The 26,036-nt window shown below is 40.2% G+C and overlaps 1 protein-coding gene across 1 annotated transcript in view; it reads left to right on the top strand.

The window, feature by feature from the left end:
• Positions 1-26,036, top strand: part of SLC9A9 (solute carrier family 9 member A9) — a 520,093-nt gene that overhangs the window by 230,721 nt on the left and 263,336 nt on the right. The window contains exons 7-9 of the mRNA XM_024556352.4: positions 271-409; positions 4,894-4,999; positions 25,303-25,391. Coding sequence (XP_024412120.2) covers positions 271-409; positions 4,894-4,999; positions 25,303-25,391 — 334 coding nt within the window. The remainder of the gene's footprint in view (positions 1-270; positions 410-4,893; positions 5,000-25,302; positions 25,392-26,036) is intronic.

Here is a 26,036-nt window from a genome sequence, read left to right as displayed (position 1 = left end):
CCTAGTTTGCTTTGAAACAATATTCTTTATGACCCTTCCAATATAAAAATGTTTACTGACTGGCAGCAATATGTGGGTGCCAAGGAAAGGGAAAGCTTTTTGCTTTCTCCACCTCCACCTGTCCTCCTTCGTTTCCCCTGAACTCTCACCCAGCACCTAACCGAATAAGAGAAGGTATCCTTTTCAAAAGTGGGTGCGAAATTCAGACTTCTGGTGCTTGGGCAGTAAGATGGAAATCACTGACTAACCTTCGCTCTCTTCTCTTTTCAGTTCTATATCCATTTACAGTCCCAAGGAGAATCCCAATGCCTTTGACGCTGCTGCGTTCTTCCAGTCCGTGGGGAATTTCCTGGGGATCTTCGCAGGCTCATTTGCAATGGGGTCTGCCTATGCTGTTGTCACGGCACTGATATCCTTTGTCTGTGTGGGGGGAGCTGGGGACTGTTAAAGAGCAATGTCTTTGGAATGTTTCTGAAAATGGACAACCTCCAGGCCTGGAAACGGCTAGTCTGGTTCAAGGATGATGCAATGCCACTGGGTACATCTGAGTCATCTTTAAGTCATAGGTTGGTACCAGTGGCAGGGTGGCCCAGGCTGTTTTCTGGTCCAAGGCCAGTTTTAGCACTACTGATACTGTCTAATCACAGGATACTAAGTGTCTTACAAAATTACTACCTCAGAAAACAGGTGGGCAGTGGGCACCAGGATTGGCTGTATTAGGGTCAAGAGGGACAACTGAAGATGCAAGGTCTAGAACAAGTCAGGATTGACTGGAAGTGATAAACTAGGTATCCATATCCTCTACTACCTTCTTAAGCTTGCATCAATCACTAGCTCACAGTGTTGGCCAAACCAAAGATCACTGTGGGTTTAAACAAGCATCTATAGCTATTTTAGGGAAAGAGATGGCAAGCAAAGAAGAAATGATGTTTGCAGAAATGATCTGGCAGTTGTGTCACATCATTCCCTCTTTTGCAGCAGAAAAGTAGGAGGGTTGGTAGAGTTCTTAGAGGATCTGAGCCAGGGGGTGATGCTGGCCTGGTGGACTGTTCACTCTGAATGCTTGGATGGTGCAAAAATAAGTCAAAGTTGAGAAGGAAATCCAGAAGGCCAATGACAAGTGTGAGAGTCAAATGACGGCCACAGAGAAGATGCAGAGCAAGAGATAACTAAAGACCTTGAGAAAAGAGTAGGAAGAAAATGTGCGAGATGGGTCTGGGCCCCAGACAAAGAAAAAATATGTTGGGGTCTTTTTCCATGGGGACTGACCATCTACTAAAAGGTTAGGTTCTACTAAAGGTTTCTAAGATATCAGGATATGAGTAAAACATGGACCCTGCCTTCGACTAATGACAAGCTTGGAACAATAAGCTCTATATAATAGCTGGATAGAAACTGAGAGCCAAAGCCACAGCCAACTTATTAGGACTATTTCAACTTATAATTGAAATGAGGATGAGAACATTGTGTCTGCAATAGTTCAATAGACTCTTGGCCAATCTCATAATTCTGGAAAATAATTTGAAGTACAGTATTTACGAGCAAGGTTAAACTTGGGCTTGGGCTGGTAGAATATAGGCAAAGGCTACATGGTAGGTGATTCCAGAGGAGTTGGGATAGGACTGAGGGGGCACATGGTGCATGTTGCTGGGGGGATCAGAGGGTTTGGGCTGGTTAGCAATGGAAAATGAGAGGGAATGGTGGGATAATGTCAGCTTGTGGAGTATCCGGGAGTGTTACTCCAAGGAGACCCTGCTCAGCACAGTGACACAATGGAAGTCCTGTTTTCAAAACATAAATGAGTAACTGCTATGTGGGATGATCAGAGGAGGAGGATTAGAATCCAGGAAACTGTGATGATAAACTCTGGGGAAACATCAAGAAGGACAAATATTCAAATAATTTCTAGAACTTAGTGGTTGGTTTGTTATAAGAGATAAATAAGAGGAGAGAATCCAAGTCTACCCCTCAGCTTTGTCCTGTAAACCCTGGAGAATGTCAATTCCATTGACAGAAATAAAGTAATTCAGAAAAGGTAGGGCTGATTTCTAGCAAAGAAACTGATTAATAATCTGCCAACTATTTATGATATGGCAGGACCCCTATATTTGTTTTACATGCAATTCTTCATTTGACCTTCACATTAATCAGATCATATAGATGGTATTTTTATTGGACACTGAAGTTTAGAAAAGGTAAACTATTGTTCAAGGTCATGCAGCTAGTAGGTAGAGCCAAGATTCAAACCCAGGGAGTGAAACAAAAAGGCAGATTTGCTCCTGATCACTACTCCATAGTGTCTCTTAATTATTATTATTTTTTAAATATTTTATTTTTTTATTTTTAGAGAGGAGAAGGAAGGGAGAAAGAGAGGGAGAGAAACATCAATGTGTGGTTGCCTCTCGCACACACCCTACTGGGCACCTGGCCTGCCACCCAAGCATGTGCCCCAGGCTGGGAATCCAACTGGCAACCCTTTGATTCCCAGGCTGGCACATTGAGCCACACCAGCCAGGGCTGCCTCTTAATTATTAAGTGGAATTGTAATGGAGGTCACAGGTTTAGGGTAATAGTAATGATGATAACATTTAGTAAATGTCAGCTTTTGCCAGCACCTTTACATGCATCTTCTCATTTGAATCAACCCTGTAAGACAGGTTATAATTAACTTCACTTTAACATGGGGAAACTGAGGTCAAGGAGTTTAAGTAGCTCAGTCTGGGTCACATATCAGTAATAATTAGCATGATAATAATAATATCATCTAACATTTGCTGCAAATACTACCGTGTACCAGCCATTGTCCTTCCATTGTACATGGACTATCTCAGACAGTTTGTATGATAATCCTGGGAGGAAGACAGTGTTATCTTCCCAAGTTTACAGCTGAGGAAACAATCTCATAAAGGTTACATAACTTGTCTGCAGCCGCACAGCTAGGGCATTTCCAGGTCAGCATTTAAACCCAGGCCTTTGGCTCCAGAGCCTGCTCTAGGTAGAAGAACTGAAGTTGAAGCTCTTCTCTGCCTGATGTGAAGGGAATGTGTGGACACATAAGTAAACGAGTTGATAAGGAAAGGGAAAAAAATTCCTGGAGATTGAAAGTCTGCCATGAAATTGTGTCCAGTCTGGAAAAAAAGGTAGAGAGATGCAGGAGAGATGCAGCTCAGGCACTGTGGCAAGATCAGTCATGCGGGACCTGATGGCCTTGGCTCTCAGACTCGGGCTGGGTAGCAGACAGGTGCACAGGCATTCCCTCCACCGTGATGGCCTCCATACCTTGCCCACAATAAGCAAAGGCCCCTGGGCTATGGACAAGCTTTGGGCTTGGCCTGAAAATTGGAAGAGGTTGTAAGAAAAAAACACCCTGTGCCTACCTGGTACCCTGTCACTCAAACTAGCTGAAGACTTCTTGACAACTAGAAGAGGGAATCAGAGGAACAAGCCCCACCAGCAACAAGAGGGGATGCGGAAAAAGGGTCAAAGGGCGACCCATGTTTCCCTCCACTTAGGAATTACTTCCAGATCCTTACTGAATCTATTTCCAGGGAAGGTTTTTTTTGACAAAACAAGTTAATTTAAATCATACGAATAGAAAAACTTGTGTATCCCTTGTTGCATACCAGGCACACTCTTCTGAGTGCTTAACATGTAGTAACTGGTTTACACACCTAGGAGGCAGGTTGAATCATCATTCCCTTCCTCACTCAGGGAAACAAGGCACAGAGCGACCAGGGCACACGCTCAAGCTGATACCGTGACTCTGAACCCACAGGCCACAGTCTCGGTTGCAACATATTCTGCATCTTCTTGGCATTTTGTGCTTTCTAATACTTTACAACACATTTTTAGTAAGTGTCATCTTATTTTACTCTTCACCCTGGTGTGAGCAGGAATTATTATTCTCCTTGACCATTCACATAGGATAGAAATGAGACTCAGAGGGATTAATGTATTGCTCAGAAGTCCCCCACCAGTGACTAGCAGAGCGAAGTCATGAACCTGGACATCCTACCCCAATATCATGGTTTTTGCTTCTCTGCCCTGCTGCCAAACACTTCTTAATGTGGACTCTTCTTTAGATTTTTTTCTAGAGGTATCAAAATTCAACATTTCATTTCCTTATTTGTCAGAGTGCGTTTGCCTAATCATGGGCACAATTGCTTGTAACCCTTTCCCACTGATCACCCCTAATCACTCTCCATAACCCCTTCTCTGTCTGACTTGGATCGCTGTGCCTTTGCTCTGTTCACAATTTGTAGACCAGTGACCAAGTGTCATCCTGGTCAAAAAAAAAAAAAAACCCATTGCCTGCAAAAAGGCTTCCTGTTTGACCCTATAAATAATACACATTTCCCTCATCCTGCCAATACCAAGGGGACATGGTCAGCTTCCCTGTCACAGAATCTAATGCTTCTCCCGATCCTCTTTCCCTCCCCAGGACAGAAGAGTGTTCAAGGTGATCTGTCACAGACCAGCACCCCCCAGGGAGCAGGGGCCTTCTTGGCGCCGATGCCCCTGCAGCATCTCATTCACCGATACTCTGAGGCTTTTTCCTGGGTCTGCTACAGTCTCCTGAGGGACACACCCCAAGGCCCAACGCCAAATTCAAGAGGTTTTATACCCACAGTTAGCTGATTTTATCCTCTAGCTAAGACACTTTAAAAAAAACCTGAACACAGGTTTGTGTTCTCCCAGAGGATCCAGCCCCCAGTGAAGCATGAAACTCACTCTGGCCTTCGCAGTCATCCGGTGAGAGTTGCAGCCCTCCAGCCAGGCCTGCAAATCAGTTCTCTTGCTCTGAAACTATCACAGCCAGATCAGTGTTTCTCAGCCAAGAAGGGGATTTAGCTGTAAAAGCAGTTGTTGTTTCCCTTAACACATCTTCGTCACTTGACCAAATTTACCAAACTGTGTGAGTTCCCTCTGCTGGAAACAGGCCTGTTTTTCCTGCTGTCTTGGAGCGCCTTCCTGTCTGCAGAGGCCGCTGGACTAACAGGTCAGTGCTTCATTCTGCACAGGTGGGTGTCCCAATCAGCCCCTCCTGGGCACTCCAGGGATTCAAAAAGAATAATTCAGCGATTTCAGCTAAACTGACAGTCTCCAAAATGCCATTCCTTCTCTCCTTGCTGCTCAGGAGGGGATGTTGCAATCTATAAATGACTAATTGATGGAGGTGATGGGTACCTTTATGAATAGCTGTCAACAGCAAGTGCCCGTATAAGCTGCCTCCCCTGGGTACGCACACCTCCACACACACAGTGTGCACAGTCTTGGCACACGTTCTGTGGCAGGCCAGAAAACAGAACTAATGTGGACGATCTACAGCTTAATGACCCCTCTGTATAGAGTCCTCTGAGGTGGAACAGTTGATGGAGAAAGGGGCAGTCCTTAGGGTCCCCAGGGCCATGGATCCTGCAGTCTGGATTCAACAATTAGACTGGCTTTCTGCAGCAGGGAGGTTTTGCTCTTGGCCCGCCACAACGCTTGTGTGCTTTTCCATGTGGAAGAATCACTGTAGCTCCTGGCAAAATGTCGAAGCTGTGTCTCCTTTCCCTGGTCTCCTGCTTCTCCTGGGTTCCAGTCCCAGGTCCTTGATGCTCCCTACGTTTTAACTGACATTCGAGTGGTGAAAATCTCTCTTAAAGTGTTACCTGGTAACAGTGTACCTCTCTAGGATAATTTGCATTTTAATAGGTGGTACTTTAAACCTAAAATAATAAAAGTTGACTTATATTGAAAGTGAACTATGCTAGGGGTGCTGGCTAACTGCATTTTATGACTGTTCTCATTAATTTACAGAAAGATTCAAAGTTAGGAACTGTACCTAGTGTACTCAGCCAACAGTAAGTGCTAGAACTGGGATATAAAATTTGGAGATTTAATTCCAGAGGCTCAGCTTGTGGGCACCAAGCGTCACTACCTTGAATGAAATTTCACCTGTGAAATATGAGGCAGGCCCCTAAGAATAGGAAGATGTTTGGGCCCCAGGAGCCTGCCTGGTACTGTTGCTCCTAGGCTGTTTTGGGCTGTCCTTTGAACATGAACTCTTTGGCAAATCTTTTTTGTAATGATATCTGTCCTGGAGCTCTGGGCAGCTGACCCAACTTACTGCAGAGCCACAGGGACCAAGCTACTCCCTCAGGCTTTGAGGGTGTCTGTCACTGGTACAGAAAGCTACCCTGCCAGTCACCAGCTTATGTTACTGTAATCAGGACCACATTCCCATAGTCCACCCTGCTGGGCCCTTGTACCCAAATCATTCCAACACAACCTCTGCTACGTCAGTGCCTTAGCAGTTGACAGGGAGGCTGCTGAAGAGCTTAAGTATTCCCCAGAGAAGGCCGCTGGGGTCCCTTTGATGAAGTAATGGAGGTGAACAATGCATATCCATCAGTCAAAAATGTTCCGTTCCCTTTCCTTCACATTCATCACTTATCGTGTTGTAAAATGATGTTAGCAACATTAAAAATACTAATACATATTTGACCTATCCGGAAGATAAAGAAGTACTTAACTCACTTGATATTTTTTAATCTACTGTTGTATATTGTAATAAACACATATGTATACACATACACAGGAATGGTTTGTTTTATGTATGAAAAATTGTCTATTTCCTGGTCCATTTCAGCAAGATTTTGTTCTATTAATTACTTTAAAGGTGATGGATGGTCCATGTTCGAGGGGGGACCCAAAAAAACGGAATTTATTTATAAAAAATTGTGTATTTATTCTTACATATTTAAACTTCAGTCACCTTCAAAGCACTCTCCACTTGATGCACTACACCTGTGGAGACTTTTCCCACTGCTCAGAACAGTTTTGGACTCATCGATTTTGATGCTTTTAGTGCTTCCGCTGTATTTTTGTTTCAGCTCTTCCACAAAGGCAAAACATTTCCCTTTGAGGACTTTTGTCATTCGGGGAAACAAAACAAAGTCCCTTGGGGTGAGCTCTGGTGAATAGGGAGGGTGGGGCTGGGGTCATGACATTTTTGGTCAAACACTACTGAACAGTCAGTGCGTGGGGGCAGGTGTGCTCAGATTGGGTGGCCAAAAAGTCTGTTTAGTTTTTTTCTGTAAAATAAAAGAAACATTTTTCATCTTCACCAATAACTTGATTGATTTGGATATTTTGAATATGTTGGCTATTTCTCCTGCTATTGGCTTCTAGTGGGTAGAAGCCAGGTGTGCTGCTAAACATCTTCCAATGCATAAGACAGGCCCACAGCAAAGAATTGTTTGGCCAAATAGTACCAAGAGACTTCGCGAACCACTTTTGACACGTTCGATCAGTCACAGCCCCTTCTCCATACACTGCACACATCTTTTTCTTTTTGTGTTCCAGTTGTGTTTTTACCTTTCTTAAAATAATAAAGCAAAATACATGAAAAATGTTTATCTTCTTCCATTTTCAATATTAAAATGGCTACACAAAAATTCACCAATTTTGCCCTGGCTGGTGTAGCTCAGTGGATTGAGCACTGGCCTGCGAACCAAAGGGTCACTGGTTTGATTCCCAGTCAGCACACATGCCTGGGTTGAGGGCCAGGTTCCCCAGTATGGGGCGTGCAAGAGGCAACCACACATTGATGTTTCTCTCCTTCTCTTTCTCCCTCCCTTTCTCCTTCCCTTCCCCTCTGTCTAAAAATAAATAAATCTTTTTAAAAATTTACCAATTTTGATGTTTTTTAATGCATGCTGATATGACAGCTGTCACAATACAATCTAACAAAATTATTCCAAATGAAGTTAAAGACATCCAAGCACTGCTAGAGCCATTGTACGGAAAAGTACTAAACAAACTTTTTTGGCCAACCCAATAAATCACCCATTGTGAAATGAACAAACGCGTTGAAAGAGTCTTCAAAAAAAATTCAGTGAAGCTGAATGCTGACTCTCAACAACAACGCCAGCTGGAACACTGATGCAGATGGGTTCCTAGAACACTAACTTAGCCAGGGAAGCCTGTACTACAAGGGGACTGCCCTCCAGAAGATAATTCCAAGTTTTTTGGGTTCCTCCTAGTGTATCTGCACCTTGCTCTTTGACCACACTTTTTGACATGTTATCCTTAAGAATGCCATAGAGATGATCTCTTAGGAATTTGTGTGATGGGATGGACGAGTGTAGATGTGGTCCTAAGTAGTGGAAAGACCCAAATGTCCATGGCTGCACCCAGGGGCACACTCAGTGCAGAGCAGTGCCTCAGATTAAGCAATGTGCCTAGTAGACATCAGAGACAAACCAGTCTAAGTGTGAGCATTTTCTACAGCCAAAGACCAAGCCTGCTTAGTCCAAATTATGCATGTGTTTCTTTATTAATTATTTAATCCTACCTTACTTTCAAATTGGATTTGCAATAACTTATAACATGCATATCATGGGACCATTTGGTTCAGGATAAACACTCAAATGCTTTGGGATAGAGGTTTTCTGCAAAATTAGGCAGCTGTTCATTGCTGTGGTTTGTCCATAAATATAACTCTGAGCTTTCTGGCAGTCAAAGTCAAAAGGGAAACATGATGAGTTATCCAGGAAAAATACATCATTATGAAAGGATATCATATTCTTTATAAAAAAATGGACAAACTATTTTTCTGGTACTAAAATTTTAGGGGAATTTATTACATGCTTCTTTCTATAAGGGCCTTTCAACACCCCAATGGACAGAGTATTTAATAATAGTTTCAGGGAAGATGGAAATCTATTCCTCATGTAGTCATTTCCATATCAGCCTTCAATAAAATCTGAAGGTGTGATATCAAATAAATTCTCTAAGGGTAGTTGAGGTAATGATAAAAATTCTTCTACTTCTAATCCATAAGTAAACTAATATCATGCAAAGCTAAAATCTAAAAACTTTTTTTGAAAGTGCTTAACAAATGAATATGTGACAAGGACTACAATGACCTAAATGGAATGAGCTCTGAGTTTATGAGCAGCTGAGCAGTGACCAGTGACCCGGGGGCCTTGTAAGGGCTCACTGACAACGCATCATGTAGGCCCAGGAATAGGGTTTACCAGCAATGGTTTCTCAACAGAATCCCCTGGCCCCGTCATTTCAAAGTGGCTGCTCACAGGTGTCTCCCCAGTGAACAGGGCTTAGGCTCCCACCTTCACCCCTGTATTGGTTCCACTTAAGATTTCATTTTTGAAAGGATTTCTTTTGCTTTAAACAAAATATACCTGCGTTTGAAAACATTTAAAAAAACTTTTCTCTTATGACCAAAGTAGTGCACATATGGGGGGGGGGCAAAAGGAGGTTTACAGTTGTGATACATGACACACAGGGTTTATTCTTGAGTTATTGTTTATTAATTATTGTGTTATATTTCCACAGGCACAGCTGTAACCCTACTTTTGCTCCACCTTGTACATTGTAGAAAATGCAAGTTCATAGAAGGAAATAAAATTAGAATTATGTGTGTTGTTACTGCCTATTAACAACTACTCTTAATAATGGTCTGGGTCCATCTAATTTTACGCATATACATATACTTGATTAAATATATGCACGCCTACATTGCTTATTTTTAAGTAAGTTTGGTTTTCTCCACTTAACAATTTGTAGTGAACGTTTTTCATAGCATCAAATGTTCTTCTATATTGTTGTTTTTAATGGCTACCTACCGCATCACATCAACTTGCCATAATTTATTATACCAACCTTTTATTGTTTATAGTTTTCAGTATTATTACTATAATTGCAATGGTAACCCTTATAGACTGATGTTTGGATTTCTATTTATATAACTGCCTAAAAATAACATTGCTGGGCTAATAAGAAGGCTAAAATTTTAATGTCTTAGAAAAATTCATCCAAATTATCCTCTGAAAAATTTGTCCCTTTGTTTTTCATCAACAATGTGAGAGCTTATTCACTCCCATCTCTACCACCCTGAATCTCATTCGTTCCTGCTAACTCGATAATCAAGTTCCATTTTACTCTGATGTAAATGTATTATATTTTTACTGAGGAGAGCAGTTGGATTACATGTCATTGACAATTTTGACTTCTCCCTTGGTAAACTACCTATTTATGTTCTTTGTCCGTTTTTTTTTTCCTACTGAGATGTTTATCTTTGTCACATTAAGTTTTAGGGGCTCTTTTTCTATTAAGAATATTAACCTTTTGATTGTCATATAGGCTATAAATATTCTCCAGTTTGTGGTTTTACATTTTAAATATGTTTTATATCATTAGGTAAGGTAAAAAGTTACTGTAGATGTTTTCAATTTTTCTGCAGTTAATTTTATCTCCTCTTTACAAAGCCTAAGATTTTATTAATTTATATTTAGAAAGCCCATCCTTATTAATGGTAATGTGTTCTTCCTTTTAATAGTTGTCCGGTTTTATTTTTACAATAAAATCCAACTAGAATTTATTTTGATATGAGCTGCAGGATACTGTAGGGATGTGATTTTTCCCTAGATGGTTATCCGCCTGTCCTAAAACCCTTCAGCCTTAACCTCTCGATTTCTAACAGAAATTCCATGTGTGGGGATACATGTGTGTGTATGTGTGTTCTCAGCTTTCTATTGTTCTACTGAGCTTTTGGTTTTTACCATTTTTATCATTTCAACTTCATGGCTCATTTCAACTCCTTCCCCCCTTCCCCATGTTCTGAACTTCTTTGCAATATGTACATATTTATTATTCCAGATGGACTTTAAAAATAATTTTGTTAGGTCTCAAGCAAAATATAACTTTGGGATTATGATTATGGTTACATTGAATTTTTAGATTAATTTGATAAGTGGTGTTTTTACAGTGTTAAAACTTCCCACCCAGGAATATATCTCTCCATTTATTCAAGTTATCTTTTATGGCCCTTAGTAAATTTTTATCACTGTCTTCACATTAGAAGTACAAATTTCTTGTTAAGTACCGTATTTTTCAGACTATAAGATGTACCTGACCATAAGATGCACCTAGGTTTTAGAGGAAGAAAACGGGGGGGGGGGTGGAACCACTCCACCTCCAGCCCTCCCCTCCCCCAATGAGCCAGGTAGGCTACATTTGGACTATAAGATGTACCTCCATTTTCCTCCCAAATTTGACGGGGGGGGGGGGGGGAGTGTGTCTTAAGTCTAAAGAATACAGTACTTTGTAAGCTATTTTATATTTGGAGGTACTATGATGAATGGAAACTTCTTCCATTATAGTTTCTAAGTGACTATTGTTTGTTTACATGCTTCCAGATTTCACTGTGCTAGCTGAGTTACTCTTCAGAATTCTGAAATACAGTGCTAGAGTGGGGTGAAGAATTAGGGTTGGTGAGCAGAAGTTATGTTAGACTATCAGGTCTGTGAGGGCTACCCACATCAGTACCAGCAGGCTGGCTGAGACCTTCTAGGCACTCAATATCTCGAGCAATGGAATGAATGATTTTAGCCCAACAAAAGGAAAATTGCCAAAATTTGAATAACAGGCTTCTTTATAAGGTAGTGCACGCCCTATGCCTGATAATATTCTTGCAGATTCTGTAATGCCCTCTGCTCAAGATATTCTAGCATGGGTTATGCAGCAACTAAAGGATATGTCATAAGTTACATTAATCTGAAAAGTTAGGCCTGAGGAAATAAGAGCCTAGTCTAGAAGAATGTGGTGGACATTCATCACTTTGGCTGCCCTGCACCCATTCTTACTTTCACTGGTAATAGCCTCCTGCTGTTACTTAGGGGATCACTTGTCCTCCATCAGATATCATCTTGTTAATCCAGGTGTCCTGCCCTTCCCCACCAGAAAGAACATTCACAGCTAGGTCAAGCAGACACTCTTTCCCTGAGATACAAACCTTTAGGTGGGAGATAGGAGGAGGTGAACTGTTGGTACCTGTTCTTTCCACCAGCAAAGCCCTGTTGAGACCCTCTATTTCTGCATGCCACAGATCCCTGGAGTTGCCTTTGTGTCTCCTTTTTGAGAGCTATCACACTTCCCTCCAATAATTTCCTTTCTGATTACAGTAGTCAGAACCAATTCTTACTGCTTGCAAACAAAGAAATCCTAATAGTAAAAGGGAAGGATGAATCCATAAAGTATTTCAACCAAAGAAACTGTGGAACATGGTGACAGATCAGAAGAGAAGAGAGGGTCAAATGCCACACAACCATGAGGCTAGGATACTTGGAACCGTCTTTTGCCAGGTGCTTACTAATAGACAAAAAGAATCAAGCTTTTAAAGACTGTCCTCACAGTGTTCACTATCCTTTTTGATTCGGCTTATAAGATTCATCAGGAACATTTCAGTGGCAGGGAGGGCTTGCTCATTACCCCATCTTTTGCTTTCACTTTCAGTATTTCTAATTTGATGATGATCATTTGATTTATTTTGATCATCTTTTACTTCAAGAGCCACATTTGCAGCCCTATCATCTCCATCTCTTGAAAATTGCACCTGCAAATGTTCAATAGTCACACAGAAGAAGTTAGTTTTAAGGAAACAAGCAGCTTTTTGATATGCAAATGAAAGTTAATATTCCTATACCCAGAAGTCCGATTTTCTTCTACTGGAAATGTAGAAGTACAGTTTGAGAAAACTCTTCTTTGGGAAGACTGAGCAGAATGTCAAATGTTCCAGTGAAAAGACTTTCTAAAGGATAAGATTCCATTTCTAGCTAGAAATGGACTTTTGGGAGTCTCCACAAGCAGGGAGAGCACAGAAAGAAGAGAGTGTGTGTCCATGTATCTGCCCTACTTAAAAAATCAGCCACTGAGGGGCATGTTCCTGGTTTCTGGCTTTTCTGCTGACTTGCTGAGGAATTGCAATAAGTCCCTCTATTAATTGGTATCATTTAATTTTCTTCACTGCTAAGTCAAAAGGACTTTATTCTTTTGTAATGGAAGGACATTGTATGTGAACAAATGTGGCTGTTGAGTGAATGCATGACCCCAAGGTATTCTCTCTCTGAGGTGTACGGTACACATGCATACCTAATTTCTGATCAAGTAGAATTTTTCTGGTGCAGAGGCTTATTTTCCAAAAGTCATGAGGTTACTGAGCCATTATTTTAAATTGAATATTGAAAATAATTCAGCAGTATTATTAATAGCATAATCTCTAATGGAATTGAATCCTGTCATAGAAGCTGCTTTTCAGTTTATAAAGATAACCAAAATGCACTGCTAGACAGGTTATTTGAAAATTCATTTTTGTATTCTATTTCCCAGCTGAGGCTTTGGGGGTTAGGTTTTTGCCAGAAGCAAATTTTCAGGGACTGTCATTAAACACCCAAAGAATGATTTCTAATGGCAATGTTGACACCATGTCTAATGATTCTCTGCTTCCAGGCACTGCTGTAAAAGGCAGCTTCCATTTTTAGATTCTTGGGGCATATTTTATGTCCAATGGAGGGAAAGAAGAGGGAGGGAGGCCATTGGCATATTTCATGTTCTCATACAAAAAGGTAAACAGTATAGCCCGCTTTTTACTCAGTGTAGAATCATTTCCACTTAAGAAAATAACCCTGTGAAAATCTGAAAGAAAAAAAGTCTTGATCCCTATTGCTATTGGGCTTTGTAACCTGACTGTAGAGAGTAAAAAGCTCTGAAAAAAATTTTATGCATAACCAGGCAAAAACAAGTGATGGTGTGGCCAGTCTTAAGGAATTAACCAAGATATCTGATGAAGAGGAACACTCAGCACACCAAGTGTCAAGCACAACATAAACAATTTATCTCAATCCCATCACCCAGGAATCTTCTCCTGTTGATCTCCTGTGACACAGGCCTATTACATGGTTGTGATAAGGAAAAACTGACACTTGGAAGCTCGGGTCCTGCTTCTCCATCAGGTCAGGCCTTGAAATGCTTTTGTAGAGTAAGTACTAAGTAGTTAGGAAAAGAAGAACTTGGGAAAGTCTTTCTTTTTTTACAATAGACAAGGAGGAAAGATTGCCAAATGAAATGGCTATTACTGGACGTGGATCAAGACTTTAGTTGATCTAAATAAGTAACTTGGTTCATTACTTCTCATCTCTATCATCTCTAAGCTTGGCAAAAATTTGTCCTGGACTCTTAAGAAGGCTTTTAGCTCAGAGGTGAATGTGCCTCATTTGGCTTGCTACTGATGCATTGCACGACTGGATGGGAAGTATGTTTCTAGGTCTCAGTAAATAAAACAAATCACCAGGAGGGGACTTAGTTTGAAGGGTTTCTTAAAACAAATCTGGCCAAATTTGAGTTTAAAACAAATCTGAGCTTCTAAGTACTTGTCATTAACCAACTTCTCTTAGCATAAAACTGCTCTTGCTTTCATATTGAAAGGACTATGCAAATCCAACTTAATTAACTAATAATTCACCAACAAATGAGGAACACTAAGGGTTTTCAAGCCAAAAATAAAACCTGGAGACTCCAAATGTTAAGCATTCAAGCTGTAGTAATAGGCACCCAAAATTCTCAAGGAGATTAGTTAGCCCATACACTGAACCAAAAGCAAACATTCAACGATGCCATTTCCGTAAACACAGGTGTAAAACACAGCTCCTCCCACAATAACTCATTAACTCACACCTGCACTTTCTTGAACTGAATAGCTCATCATTTCAATACTCAAACACCTTTGCACATGTAACTTAAGTAGTGGGCAGATTTACCCCTGCTCTCTTCACTGTAAGTGCTTCAAGTCATTTAACATCTCTTCACAGTGCCAGAAGGCAGAGGGAAAAAGATAAAGTTCTTTCTTTCACAAGAACCTACGTTCTGCATGAGCATGTGGAAAATGGTCAGAAGGTAGGTGGCACAAACATACAGCACATAGGCAGGTGAAGGAGAAAAAGGAGTCAAGCATAATTCTCAGGTCCCTATATCAGCTGAATCAATGCTTTATTTCCCCAAAATGGGGAATATAGTAAATGAATACATGTGGTAGAAAGGGAGACACAAAAATGAGTTATTCAAAAAAATCACGGGATATTACACAAGTGGGGAAACTCCCCGTGGAAAGCTACAGTGGACAATGGGACATGGGTATCTGATGTATCATGAGGATGCTGATCAGAGATTTAGGTGACATTGGTGTAAGTGTGGCAGCTGACTCCACGGAAGTGAAAACTGAAAAGAAGGGTGCAGCTGAAGAACATCAACGTTTGAGGTGGAATGCAGGGACCTAAGTGGAAAAGGATTGTTTTCCTCTCCAGACTTCGTTAATCAGCATTAAGAGTCACTACTACATTATGAAGGAGATGTCTGCTTTAAATGGAAGTTCATAAACTTTGCAACATGGACATGAAGTAATTCTAAATTGCACGCCTGCACTCTGCATTGGAGAAACCAGTAATAAGAATAGATCTGTGCTATTTTCTTTATTGATGTTCTTACATTTCACAGACTCATGATTAATCTGCCAACTGTAGTGTTACCGAATATGGCAAACTAGACAGTAATTGTACTCTTTGGAAACTTAGAATCTTTTATATTCCCTAGGGAGTATTTTATTTCATTAAATCTTTGACTTCTTAGTTCCAGGTTCCTGTATAATGGTGGTGGTAGAAAACCAGTCAGAAATGTCTCTTTTTACTAGATCAAAAAATAAATAAAAGTGTGGCATGGAAAAATGACCCATGAACCTTAATACCCCTCAGAGAACCATCTGAGAGCAAGACATTTTTTCTTTCTCACTCATTCTCTTTCCATATTCTGATGATATAATCAATATTTTCTGTCCAAAAAGTGCAATATTCTCCAATCTTAGAAACCCCTCAAGTCTGTATTTAATGTCAAAGAAATTATGCTCTGTGTGATAGGCATTTATTTTCCAGCTTCCAAATCTGAAGACTTCATCAACTTTTAATAAGAAAAAGACTCCTGAATAATGTTATCAATAACAGAGATTGTAGGTGACAGTAGTATTGAATAAGAAAATACACATATTAGAAGAAAATGGACTCTGCCACTAATAAATCCAGATAAATATTCATCTGTGAGGACCAAAACTAATTTCTCCTGCATTCTCTTTTCAAAGCAGAAAAAATATTTCTTGAAATGGAGATTTAGTACTTTGACAATCTTACATTTGAGCGCCTGTTGCCTGCTGGGCTCTGGCATGGGCTTGAGGGCAGTAGGAAGCAGGAGGTGGTAGACGCAGCCCTTGAGATCTAAGTCGAGGGGGAGACACATCGGTTATCCAGGAGTCAACGTGAGGCTCTGGGCCACAAGTAATTCTTTAAGCCCATATATGCAGACCTGGAGGCAAATGCAGTAACTGAACCATTCAGTTCACAGACATTTAAGGTTGGGAGATGCTTAGGTCATCTAGAGCAGTGTTTGCCAGAGCTTCTTGACCCTTACTGGCAAACTAAAATAATAAAAGCTTTATGATACGCATACAAGCATAGGTATTTTGAGGGCCCACAAGGGTTACTTATATACTTTAGAATACACAGAAATTCTCATTAAAAATTATGATGTTCTTATCTTTTCTTCCACCCTTATTGGGATGTGTTGTTTACCCAAATTTGAAGAATACCAATGCAGACCATCTTCTTTCTTTCACCGAGAAGAAAACAATAGACCAGGCAATGAATTTAAATCGCTCCTGTCAGCTAACTAGTTAAGTGTCTGAACCGTGACCAATGCATTGCAGATCTCCTGACATGCAATGTAGTACAGTTTTCTTATCTAATTCACAACCAGACATTGAACCTTAATCATATAAGCATGTTTATACCCATTCTTATGCAGAATTTGTTAGTACTTCTGTGAGACTGTCCAGAAGTGAGAATCAAGGAGAACAGTGTAAATGGTACTCTTAACCAAATTGTGTGAATCGTCCTCTGAAAATTAATCTCTCTGTAATGAATTTACTTGCTAGCAGGATCACCAGTTTTTGCAAGGAATTATGGACCATCCTGTGCTGTTTCCTAAATTTCTTGGCTTGCCAATTAATTTGAATTTAACTGTGTACCTCTTTGTGGTTTCTCAAACAGCAATTTTAGCTAGGGTTACAAAGTGCTGGTTCTAGTTCTTGTTCAAATTTGCATAAGTGAGTTCCTGCAGCCAGCCCCTCAGGGATCTCGCCTGCCCCTGAAGTCTCACTGTGCAGACACTGAAAGGCAATCTTGTGCACATGCATGAGTCACACACTCTTATTTTCTCTAGGCCACTTCTTGACTTCTTCCAGAGCTCCTTATTTATTTTAGATCTCGAATATTTTTGAGTGTGCCCTACCCCCTGCAGAGCCAGGTGTGTGCACTTGGTTTCATTTGTCATTGACACAGGGCCTCATGAATACAACTTGAATTCAAGGCTTTAGACACGCATAGCAGTTGCATTTAATGACTGCTTGTTTTTCCAGCACAGATGGAAACAGAATGATCAGTTTTTATTTTTGTTGGGAAATAAAATGAAGTAAATTTTGCCAGTAGAAGATATACTACATGCTTGTTATTTCTAATTTTTATGAATACTATATAGTACTAATAAAACATTTCAGAGAAATACTTTTGTCCTGATATTAATTTGACCATGTTGAGCATAGAGTATATTAGTTGTTTCTATTAAGTTTTATATTTTAAAAATGCAATTATTAATTCAATTTGTATTCATTCTCTATAGTAGATTAAAACCCAAAGTATGCTGGTAAACTGCATGTTTTTCCTATATTCTCTACCGCCTCTGACCACTCTTCCTTCATTCACATTGAATTTCCTACCCTGGACTCCCAGACTCTTCTTCTTTCAAGACTCAGATACCTCTGGTCCTTGAAGAAAACTCTCCCCATCTTGCTGCCACCTTCCCCAGCCCCACAGAAATCACTCCCTCTCAGAATTCCTATGGTCTTGTCACCTAGTTCATTCTACCTGCTGTTGACATCTTCGTGCACATGCTGCCTCTCTAGACCTGCACGAAGGCTAGGCCTGGGTTATGCATCCTTGTGTCCCCACAGCCAAAGCCTGTGCTTTGCTCATTGAGTGACCTCAGTAGGTAAATAGCATTTCAGCAGATGAATAGCAACTTGTAAAAATCTGGTACCTTAAATGTAGTATTACTGAGATTGGTCTAATTTTGGATTACTAGGAGTAAGGAGCACAGTTTCACCAGATTTTCCTTGATTGAGGGCTTAATGTGGAAGCAAAAGCATCAAATAATGACTAAAGGGCACAGGATGTGGGAGACATGTACTGGGTGCTTTGTGTTGCTTCCTCCATAACTTGTTAACGGAAATGTTGCTGTGTTTCTCCTTGGAGTGAGCTTCCCTAAGTAATTCCTTCTTTTCATGCCATCTTTCTTTCTCTACTTCTGGTAATTAGAGTAAAACTTATTATTTACTTACTTAGTGTTTAATTTATAAAGCATTTTAATACCCATTATATTGCTTTATACTCAACAGACAGTTGCTACCACATGCGAAAATTGAGTCTTCAATGGGTAAAGCCAATGGCAACATCACCGACTTTCTCCCTGCTGCCATAGCCAGAAAGCAGCAGCCTGGGAAGAGTGGAGGCCTGAGGCACCAGGCCTGGGAGACATGCATGCTGACATTTTACAACTCTTAATGTTACTGACCGAATCTAGTTTTATACGTTCTTTCCGGCTACTGTTTCTCTTTATTAAGTTTTTAATTATACTGTCTTTGTGTCCATTTTTATGTATCTTGTCTAGATTCTTGGTGACCCATTTATTTTTATTTTTTGCTAATAGAATTCATGAAGACTATAAACTTTCTTCTGAATAATCCTTTGACTTTACCTCATTGGTTTTGGGGTTTTTGTTTATTTGTTTTGTTTTTCTTTTTCTTTTTAAATTTTATTGTTGTTCAAGTACAGTTGTCTGCATTTTTCCCCCACCTCTCCCCCCCCAGCCATCCCCACCTCCTTCCCCTGATTCCACCCCCTCTTGGTTATGTACATGTGTCCTTTATAGCTATTCCTGAAATCCCTTCCCTCCTTTCCCCCCCTCATCCCCTCCTAGTTCCCCTCTGGTTACTGTCAGATTGTTCTTAATTTCAATGTCTCTGGTTATATTTTGCTTGCTTGTTTGTTTTGTTGATTAGGTTCCACTTAAAGGTGAGATCATATGGTATTTGTCTCTCACCACTTAGCTTATTTCACTTAGCATAATGCTCTCCAGTTCCATCCATGCTGTTGCAAAGAGTAGGAGCTCCTTCTTTCTTTCTGCTGTGTAGTATTCCGTTCTGTAAATGTACCATAGTTTTTTGATCCATTCATTAGCTGATGGGCATTTAGGTTGCTTCCAGCACTTGGCTATTGTAAATTGTGCTGCAGAAATTTTGAGGAAGAAGAACAAAGTAGGAGGGATCACAATACCTGAGTCAAACTGTATTACAAGGCCACTGTAATCAAAACAGCCTGGTACTGGTATAAGAACAGACACATAGACCAATGCAACAGAATAGAGAGCTCAGAAATAAACCCAAGTCCCTATGATCAATTAATATTTGACAAAGGAGACAGAAGCATAAAATGGAGTAAAAATAGCCTCTTCAACAAATGGTATGGGAGATCTGGACAGTTACATGCAAAAAAATGAAACTTGATCATCAACTTACACCATACACAAAAATAAATTCAAGGTGGATAAAAGACTTAAATATAAGCTGTGACACCATAAAAGTCCTAGAAGAAAACATCGGCAGGAATACCCCATTGGTTTTGATAAGGAATGTACCATATACTTATGTATTTCTACACAAGCTAAAATTTACAATTTACTTTCATCTTCAGCTTAATTTTACTTAGAAGAATGCAGCTAAAAATCCCTCCTGGATATATTTATGTAGCTATACTTTTTATTCATTTATAATTTTATAACATTGTGATCAAAGACTATGAATTTTTGCTTTGTTTTGGGAGGGAAAATTTTTATTGAACTATTAGGTAGTAAAATATATTATCAATTTTATTCCATGCAAGTAATTTCTTTCACATTCTAGTATTGCTGGGATTAAAAATAAAGAATTTTAAAATAAAAAAATTTTAAACTCTTCAAATGTCCTTAATAGATAATTGTTCCAGGAAACTAAAATTACTTCATAGAATTGTCTCAATTTTGGAAAATCACAGAAAGAAAGTATGGATAATAGTACAAAAATATATATAATTTAAAAACATTTTTATAGTTCAAAAAAGGCATTTATAAGCCATGAAAAAATGGTAATAAAAAAAGTGAGTTGATCCTCTGGGGCTGTCTTTTATTTGTCCCAAATGCTAAACAGGCAATAATATGGTGAAAGTCTCTTTTTAGGACCATACAAGGTCAAGACCAAGCCATAGAAAAGGTGATTTAATACTTAGTACCAGAGATTTGCTTCTCAAAATTTGATGCTAAGGCCAGCAAGTAGCATGGACATCCCTGGTAGTACGAAATGCACAATCTTGGGCTCTGTTCCAATCCTACTGAAGCAGAATCTGAATTTCAACAAGGTCCCCAGGTGATTTGGTATACATTAATACTTTCAAGGCATTAGATATAGTTCTGATATATCTCTTGCCTAATGCAGATTCTTGGACCATAGTTGAGTTTCCAGGTAGGTCAAGTAGCTTCTAGTGTATAGGAAAGACAGCAGGGTATGCTTTAAATTAAGTACAGCCTGAGAGTGATGTGGACAAGAAAGATGAAGAAATAAGAAGCAGCAGAAGAAAAAAGAAGGAGAAGGAGAAGGAGGAGGAGGAGGAGGAGGAGGGGAAGGAGAAGGAAGAAAAAGAAGAAGGAAGAAGAAGAAGAAGGAAGAGGACGAGGAGGAGGAGGAGAGAAATCACTTGGACACAGACATCAGAATTCACCATTTTCAATGTACTTTCACCTGAAAATACATTGAGTTTGTCTTTAAACCTCATAACTTATTTGAAAAAATTAAGTTTTTAGGATTAAAATGTATGGTAATGATATTTTCAAAAATTTTAGTTTAGAAAGGTTGTCTAAAATTGAAAGAGTATTTGAAAGTCTAGAAGTTTATTCTGTCTTTACTTTTTGAGAAAGTTGGGATGCCTCTATTAAAAATGTTTTAAGGTTTCATTTACAGCCAGTATTATTTCCTTGTCCTGGACTTAAAAAGAGACATTGAGGTAGTAATGCTAGTAAATTAATAAAATACAGTATAGGAAAATAACAGATCCACAGAATTAGAGAATATTCAAACATCTACTTTACAAAAAGAATTTTTTCTACACCAGGTCTGGCAGATGACCATTGAACCCAGACATTTAAATGATGGGGAACTTCTCGCACCTTAAGTCAGCCAGCTCATTGTGGGGCAGAACTCACATTTGGGAAAGATCCTACAACTGGGGCTCAGAAGACACATGTCAAAGTCTGGGTCATGCTTCTTTAATAGTTCTAGACCTAACTTACTCTCACCCCCAAGCCATTTACTCCAACCTAGTGGCTCGACTTCACATCACTTTTTAAAAATACCAATTCCAAACATAGGTAGTATTGAAATAAGACTGAGTCCACTCCTCTGGAATTTGGCATGGCACCTCAGCTGCCTTTGGCATTCTCACCATCCCAGTTGTAACAGGAGGATACAGGTTGGGTCTTATTTCTAGATGACAAACCATTGATAGCTTCAGAGAACCATCAAGGTTTTGAATGAGAAGGGACCCAGAGGAAAGGACTGGTGGGGATTCAGTCAGGAAAAGAGGAACTGGCTGGCTAATGACAGAATGTAATGCTGGGAATTGGGGATGCATGTGGCAGAGAGCTGAAGTAAATAAGAGATGCTGAAGCAACACAAAGGTAGTATTCATAGAAGCAAGTGTGTGACCCTGGCACTGGAGGGGCAAAGGGAAGACAATCTAGAAGCTCCTAAGAGGAAGCCACTGAGCAGGGACCCAGACCTCTGAAAACACTGCCTGGCTGCTTCTGCTTTCTCTGAGGTGGTCCCCTGAAGGTGGTCTGTGAGCTAAAGTTAGCTGGCAAGCTCTGGTACAGACCCTTCTCTCCCCCATGTCTGGCCTTCCTCTGGGGCTCCTCATGGCCGAGCACAATAGGCCCAGGTAAAAAAGGGTGTGGTCTGCAGGGCCCCAGCCCAGAGTCCCAGAGTGAGCCCAGGGCCATGGCTTTGGAGCTGAGACACTAGTTTGCTGACTGGACCAAAGGGCATTTGGTCCCTTCCCCCTCGTTTGTATCCAGAGCCTGTAAGAGAGTTGTCTAGAGCCCCGCGTGCCTGTGGAACCAGTGTAAGCAGGCATAAGCATGTAAAAATACAGGGACAACCACAATGCACTTTTGTAAGGTAGAAAACTTCCAACTCTGAATCTGTTTAGATGGTAGAGACTTTGATAAGTAATAGATGTAGGTGAGATGTTTTCAAAATGTGTTGTGGTTTATAAAAATCATACTAATTATAGTACTTTGTGTGAGATAATTACCAAGGTATAGAGTTATGCTTATGTATGCTAAGATGGAGAGTCAGATCAGCGTAGTTGTTTTATTTTAATTACAGCATCAAGCCTCTGGTCACATAGGCACACTCTTCATTGTTTGTTGCTTGCATGATATATTCATACAGAATGCAAAAATTCCCTGCAGGAACACAGCCTGTTAGTGTTCCAATGGAAGCAAGGACGCAAAAACCAAGGGAGCTACTAGGGAAAATATTCTCAAACAAGATACCCAGCTAGCTCAGAAATGCAATCTCCATCATCAAATCTCTGATTATTTCACTGGGACATCAGAAATTGATATTTTTTAGATGATCTAAGATTACCTTAAGACACTCACGAATGTATAGGGAGTTTGTGGAGTTTTGAATCTCAGCTCGGCCACTTTCAAGGTGACCTTAAATAAATTACTTGAGTTTATTACTTGTTACATGGGGATAGCAATGTGCCTTTATTTATTCAAATAACTGCTCAGTCCCTACCACGTGCCTGGCATTGCTGCCAGGGTTAGGGACCAATGAATCCCTCTGCACTCAATGAGCTTTTCATTGCAGCGCAGGAAGGCAGAAACACATTAAATATATCAAATGTTAGGTGGCAGCACATAATATGAAATAAAAAATAAAACAAGATAGGCAAGTAGAGAATGATGAGAGGGGTCATTTTTACCGAGTGCATAGAGAAGGCCTGTCCGATGATGTCACATCTTAAGGGGAGAAGGGAGCTATGTGGGTATGTGGAGACCAGTTTCCTTACAGTGGGAACTAGGAGTACGCGGGCACTGCAGCGGAACACGCTGAGTGGGGAGAGTAAGGCACAGGGGGGAGAATGATAGGAATGAGGTCAGACACCCGTGGACAGGGGAGAAGGGGGCAGGGCCTGATCCTGCAGGGTCTTTTAGCTATGGGATCCATTACAAGCCTTTGAGCTAAGGACTGACATACTCTAAATTGTCTTAAAAGAATCACTATTGCTGAATGGAAGATATGTAATGGGGGAGCAACAGGGGAAATGGGGGACAATTAAGAGTCTATTGCTATAATCCAGAAAACAAATGATGGCGGCTAATAAACTGGGATTGGGGGTGGAAGTGTTGAGAAATTTTTAGGTTTGGGGTAAGTTTCAAAGGACACACCAACAAAATCGCTAATGTACAAAGAGAAGTAAACGGTGACCCCCAAGTTCTGGCCTTGAGTAGCAGGAAGAACAGAGATGCTATTAATGAGGAAGGGAAGACAGTGGGAGAAGCTGGTTAACCTAGTCATGCTCAGCCTGTTGTGAGATAATAAATCAATTAAGTAAATAAAATGATGTTAATAAAACTAGTGCAGTCTTGGCCCACAATGGGCATTCAGTGTACCGTAGTCCCCGGCCCGTCCTATGGAACACTTCTGTGTGACTTCGCGTTCTCAGCACGCATCTGTGCACCACCCACACACTCCCACCCTTATTCACGACGTCTCCCCAGATCAACACAGAGTGGTAGTGTTTCCACCCCAGTGAGACGGTCACGTCAGCCCCATCTGGAAACATCTCCAACAGATGGAAGAATCAATAGAAATGCGTAAATTACATTTTTAAACAAGAGAGAAAAATATTTGATAGCAAACAACGTTCATGGCAATCATCCTTGTACCTTGAAGTTCTTGAAGAGCCTCAGTACTCTAAAAGTTTCCCCGATGTTGGTTGTTTTTTAATAGAAATTCTGTGAAGACTAAAATGTAACATTTTATAAGCATGTTTTCCTTAGAATTTCTGAAGAGAGGCTAAGAAACTGAGATAGTACCCAAAAATCTATAGAAATGCATAGTGCATATATATTTCTTGGCAAAATTTTCTAGTTGCTTTCATCTTTTGCCTAAAATTTTGAGACGTACTATTGAAAAGAAGTAAGTAATATAAATGTCTAGGCACTAGTGTCGGGTGAATAGGTCTTAATAATATTTTATCCAAAGCCAATCCCCCAAATAACCAATATATAAATAGAAGAATAAAGTCTACCTATTAAAAATATGCTTGGTTCTTTAAAATTCTTTATTGCAGATTTATCAGAAATGGCAGTGTTCAGCTCACATAACTCTATACTCTTAAGAATCATCAACATTTAATTTGAGTGTTTTTAGTTGAAAAGATTCTGCTACTTAAAATTCAACTAAATCCCCTTGGTCTGAGTTGAGGAATACTTACATCCTGTGCTTTTCTCAAAGCCCTCTTCTGTGCCCAGTTTCTCATAATTAACAATATTTCATCCAAAGTAGACCGAAGCCCGACCAGTTCTCCACCCCAGCTCAGAGACAGATTTATCCCATGGTTGCCCACCCCCCCCCACCCAGATACCCCCCACCCCGTCCCATCCCCCCATCCCCAGGGAGCATCTTGTGTATGCAGAGCTTCGTGTAGCATTCAAAGTGAGGTGTAATAGGGACAAACGAGGGCCTCTCATTCTCGCTTGGCAAGTAAGGTCATTGGCAGGGGCAACAAAACCCTTGTAGATTTCTTATGTTTGTGACTTGTAGGTTTTCATACTAAATTATGCTATGACGGGGACTTCTTCAGATTCTTCAAAGTGCCCAATGGAAAGAAGGTGTCTGGGCAAACGTACCAGCATTTAGTATAAAATGCAGCAAAGCCGTTGCACTATGAGAAACCCAGAGTTGGCTACACAGTCTTTTGTTTATGTTTTTCCAAGTATAACTTTCCTCCCTCGTGACCAGGGGAATCATTTATCCTCAAGAAGAATTTACTTCTTAATACTTTTCTTTAGGTTTCCTCTTGTCAGGCCAATGTTTAAAGCAAGTAGCAAGGTTTACCTGATTTTATTATCATAGTAATTACCAGCTGTTTTAACTCTACTGACACAAAATTCATCTTCTCTTAGCTGGGATAGGCCTACCCTCTGACATAGATGAGAAAGAAAATTGGTTTTAACTGGTATATTTTTGAATTTCAGGGATAGTAGCTGTTCTGTTCTGTGGAGTCACGCAGGCACATTATACCTACAACAATCTGTCGCTGGATTCCAAAATCAGGACTAAACAGGTAAAAAAAAATTTGCTACCGGCTTTGTATCTTTTTTTCAGTGTAATGGTTATGTAGCAATTCTGGCAGTGCACTCAGAAAGAATTTCATTAGTACAGGAAGAAAGTAAGCTTAAGGCTTCATTAAAGTTTGGATATTTATAGATTTTTTTTCCCTCCAGGATAACCATTAACAATTCTCTTGGTAAGCAAAAATATAGTTATAATAATCTCTCCCTCCTGAGAAATGTGGACTATAGACTGTCAGTCTTGAAGATGAAAGGCCCACAGCCGGTAATAATTCACAGTCACTCACACCTAAAAGCATCACAAAGCATGTGCGACCCTGTAGTTCTATAGAGAAAAAGAAATGAAGAAGAATAAGAAAGTGATGTTAGGTTTTTAATTGGGTGCTCTTGCTTCCAAGTAACCTCAATTGCCAGTTGTCAGACGAGAGCACACACCTCCCAAAGGCCAAACACGCTTCTGCTTGGGTGTTTGCACAAGAACACTCCAGATCCCTTCCACAAACATTGCTGCACAGCCCCTCTGTGCCAAGCACCGTGCCAGGTTGCAGGAACAAAGAGACAGGTAGCACGGGACCCTACCTTCAAGAGGTTCATTATCAAGTCTGTTGATAAAGATGTGTAATAAACTATGACTGAAA

Source organism: Desmodus rotundus, chromosome 2 (genome assembly GCF_022682495.2).
Source record: "Desmodus rotundus isolate HL8 chromosome 2, HLdesRot8A.1, whole genome shotgun sequence".
NCBI lineage: Eukaryota > Metazoa > Chordata > Mammalia > Chiroptera > Phyllostomidae > Desmodus > Desmodus rotundus.
The sequence above is the reverse complement of the archived record's forward strand: the minus strand, read 5'-3'. Positions and strand labels throughout refer to the sequence as shown.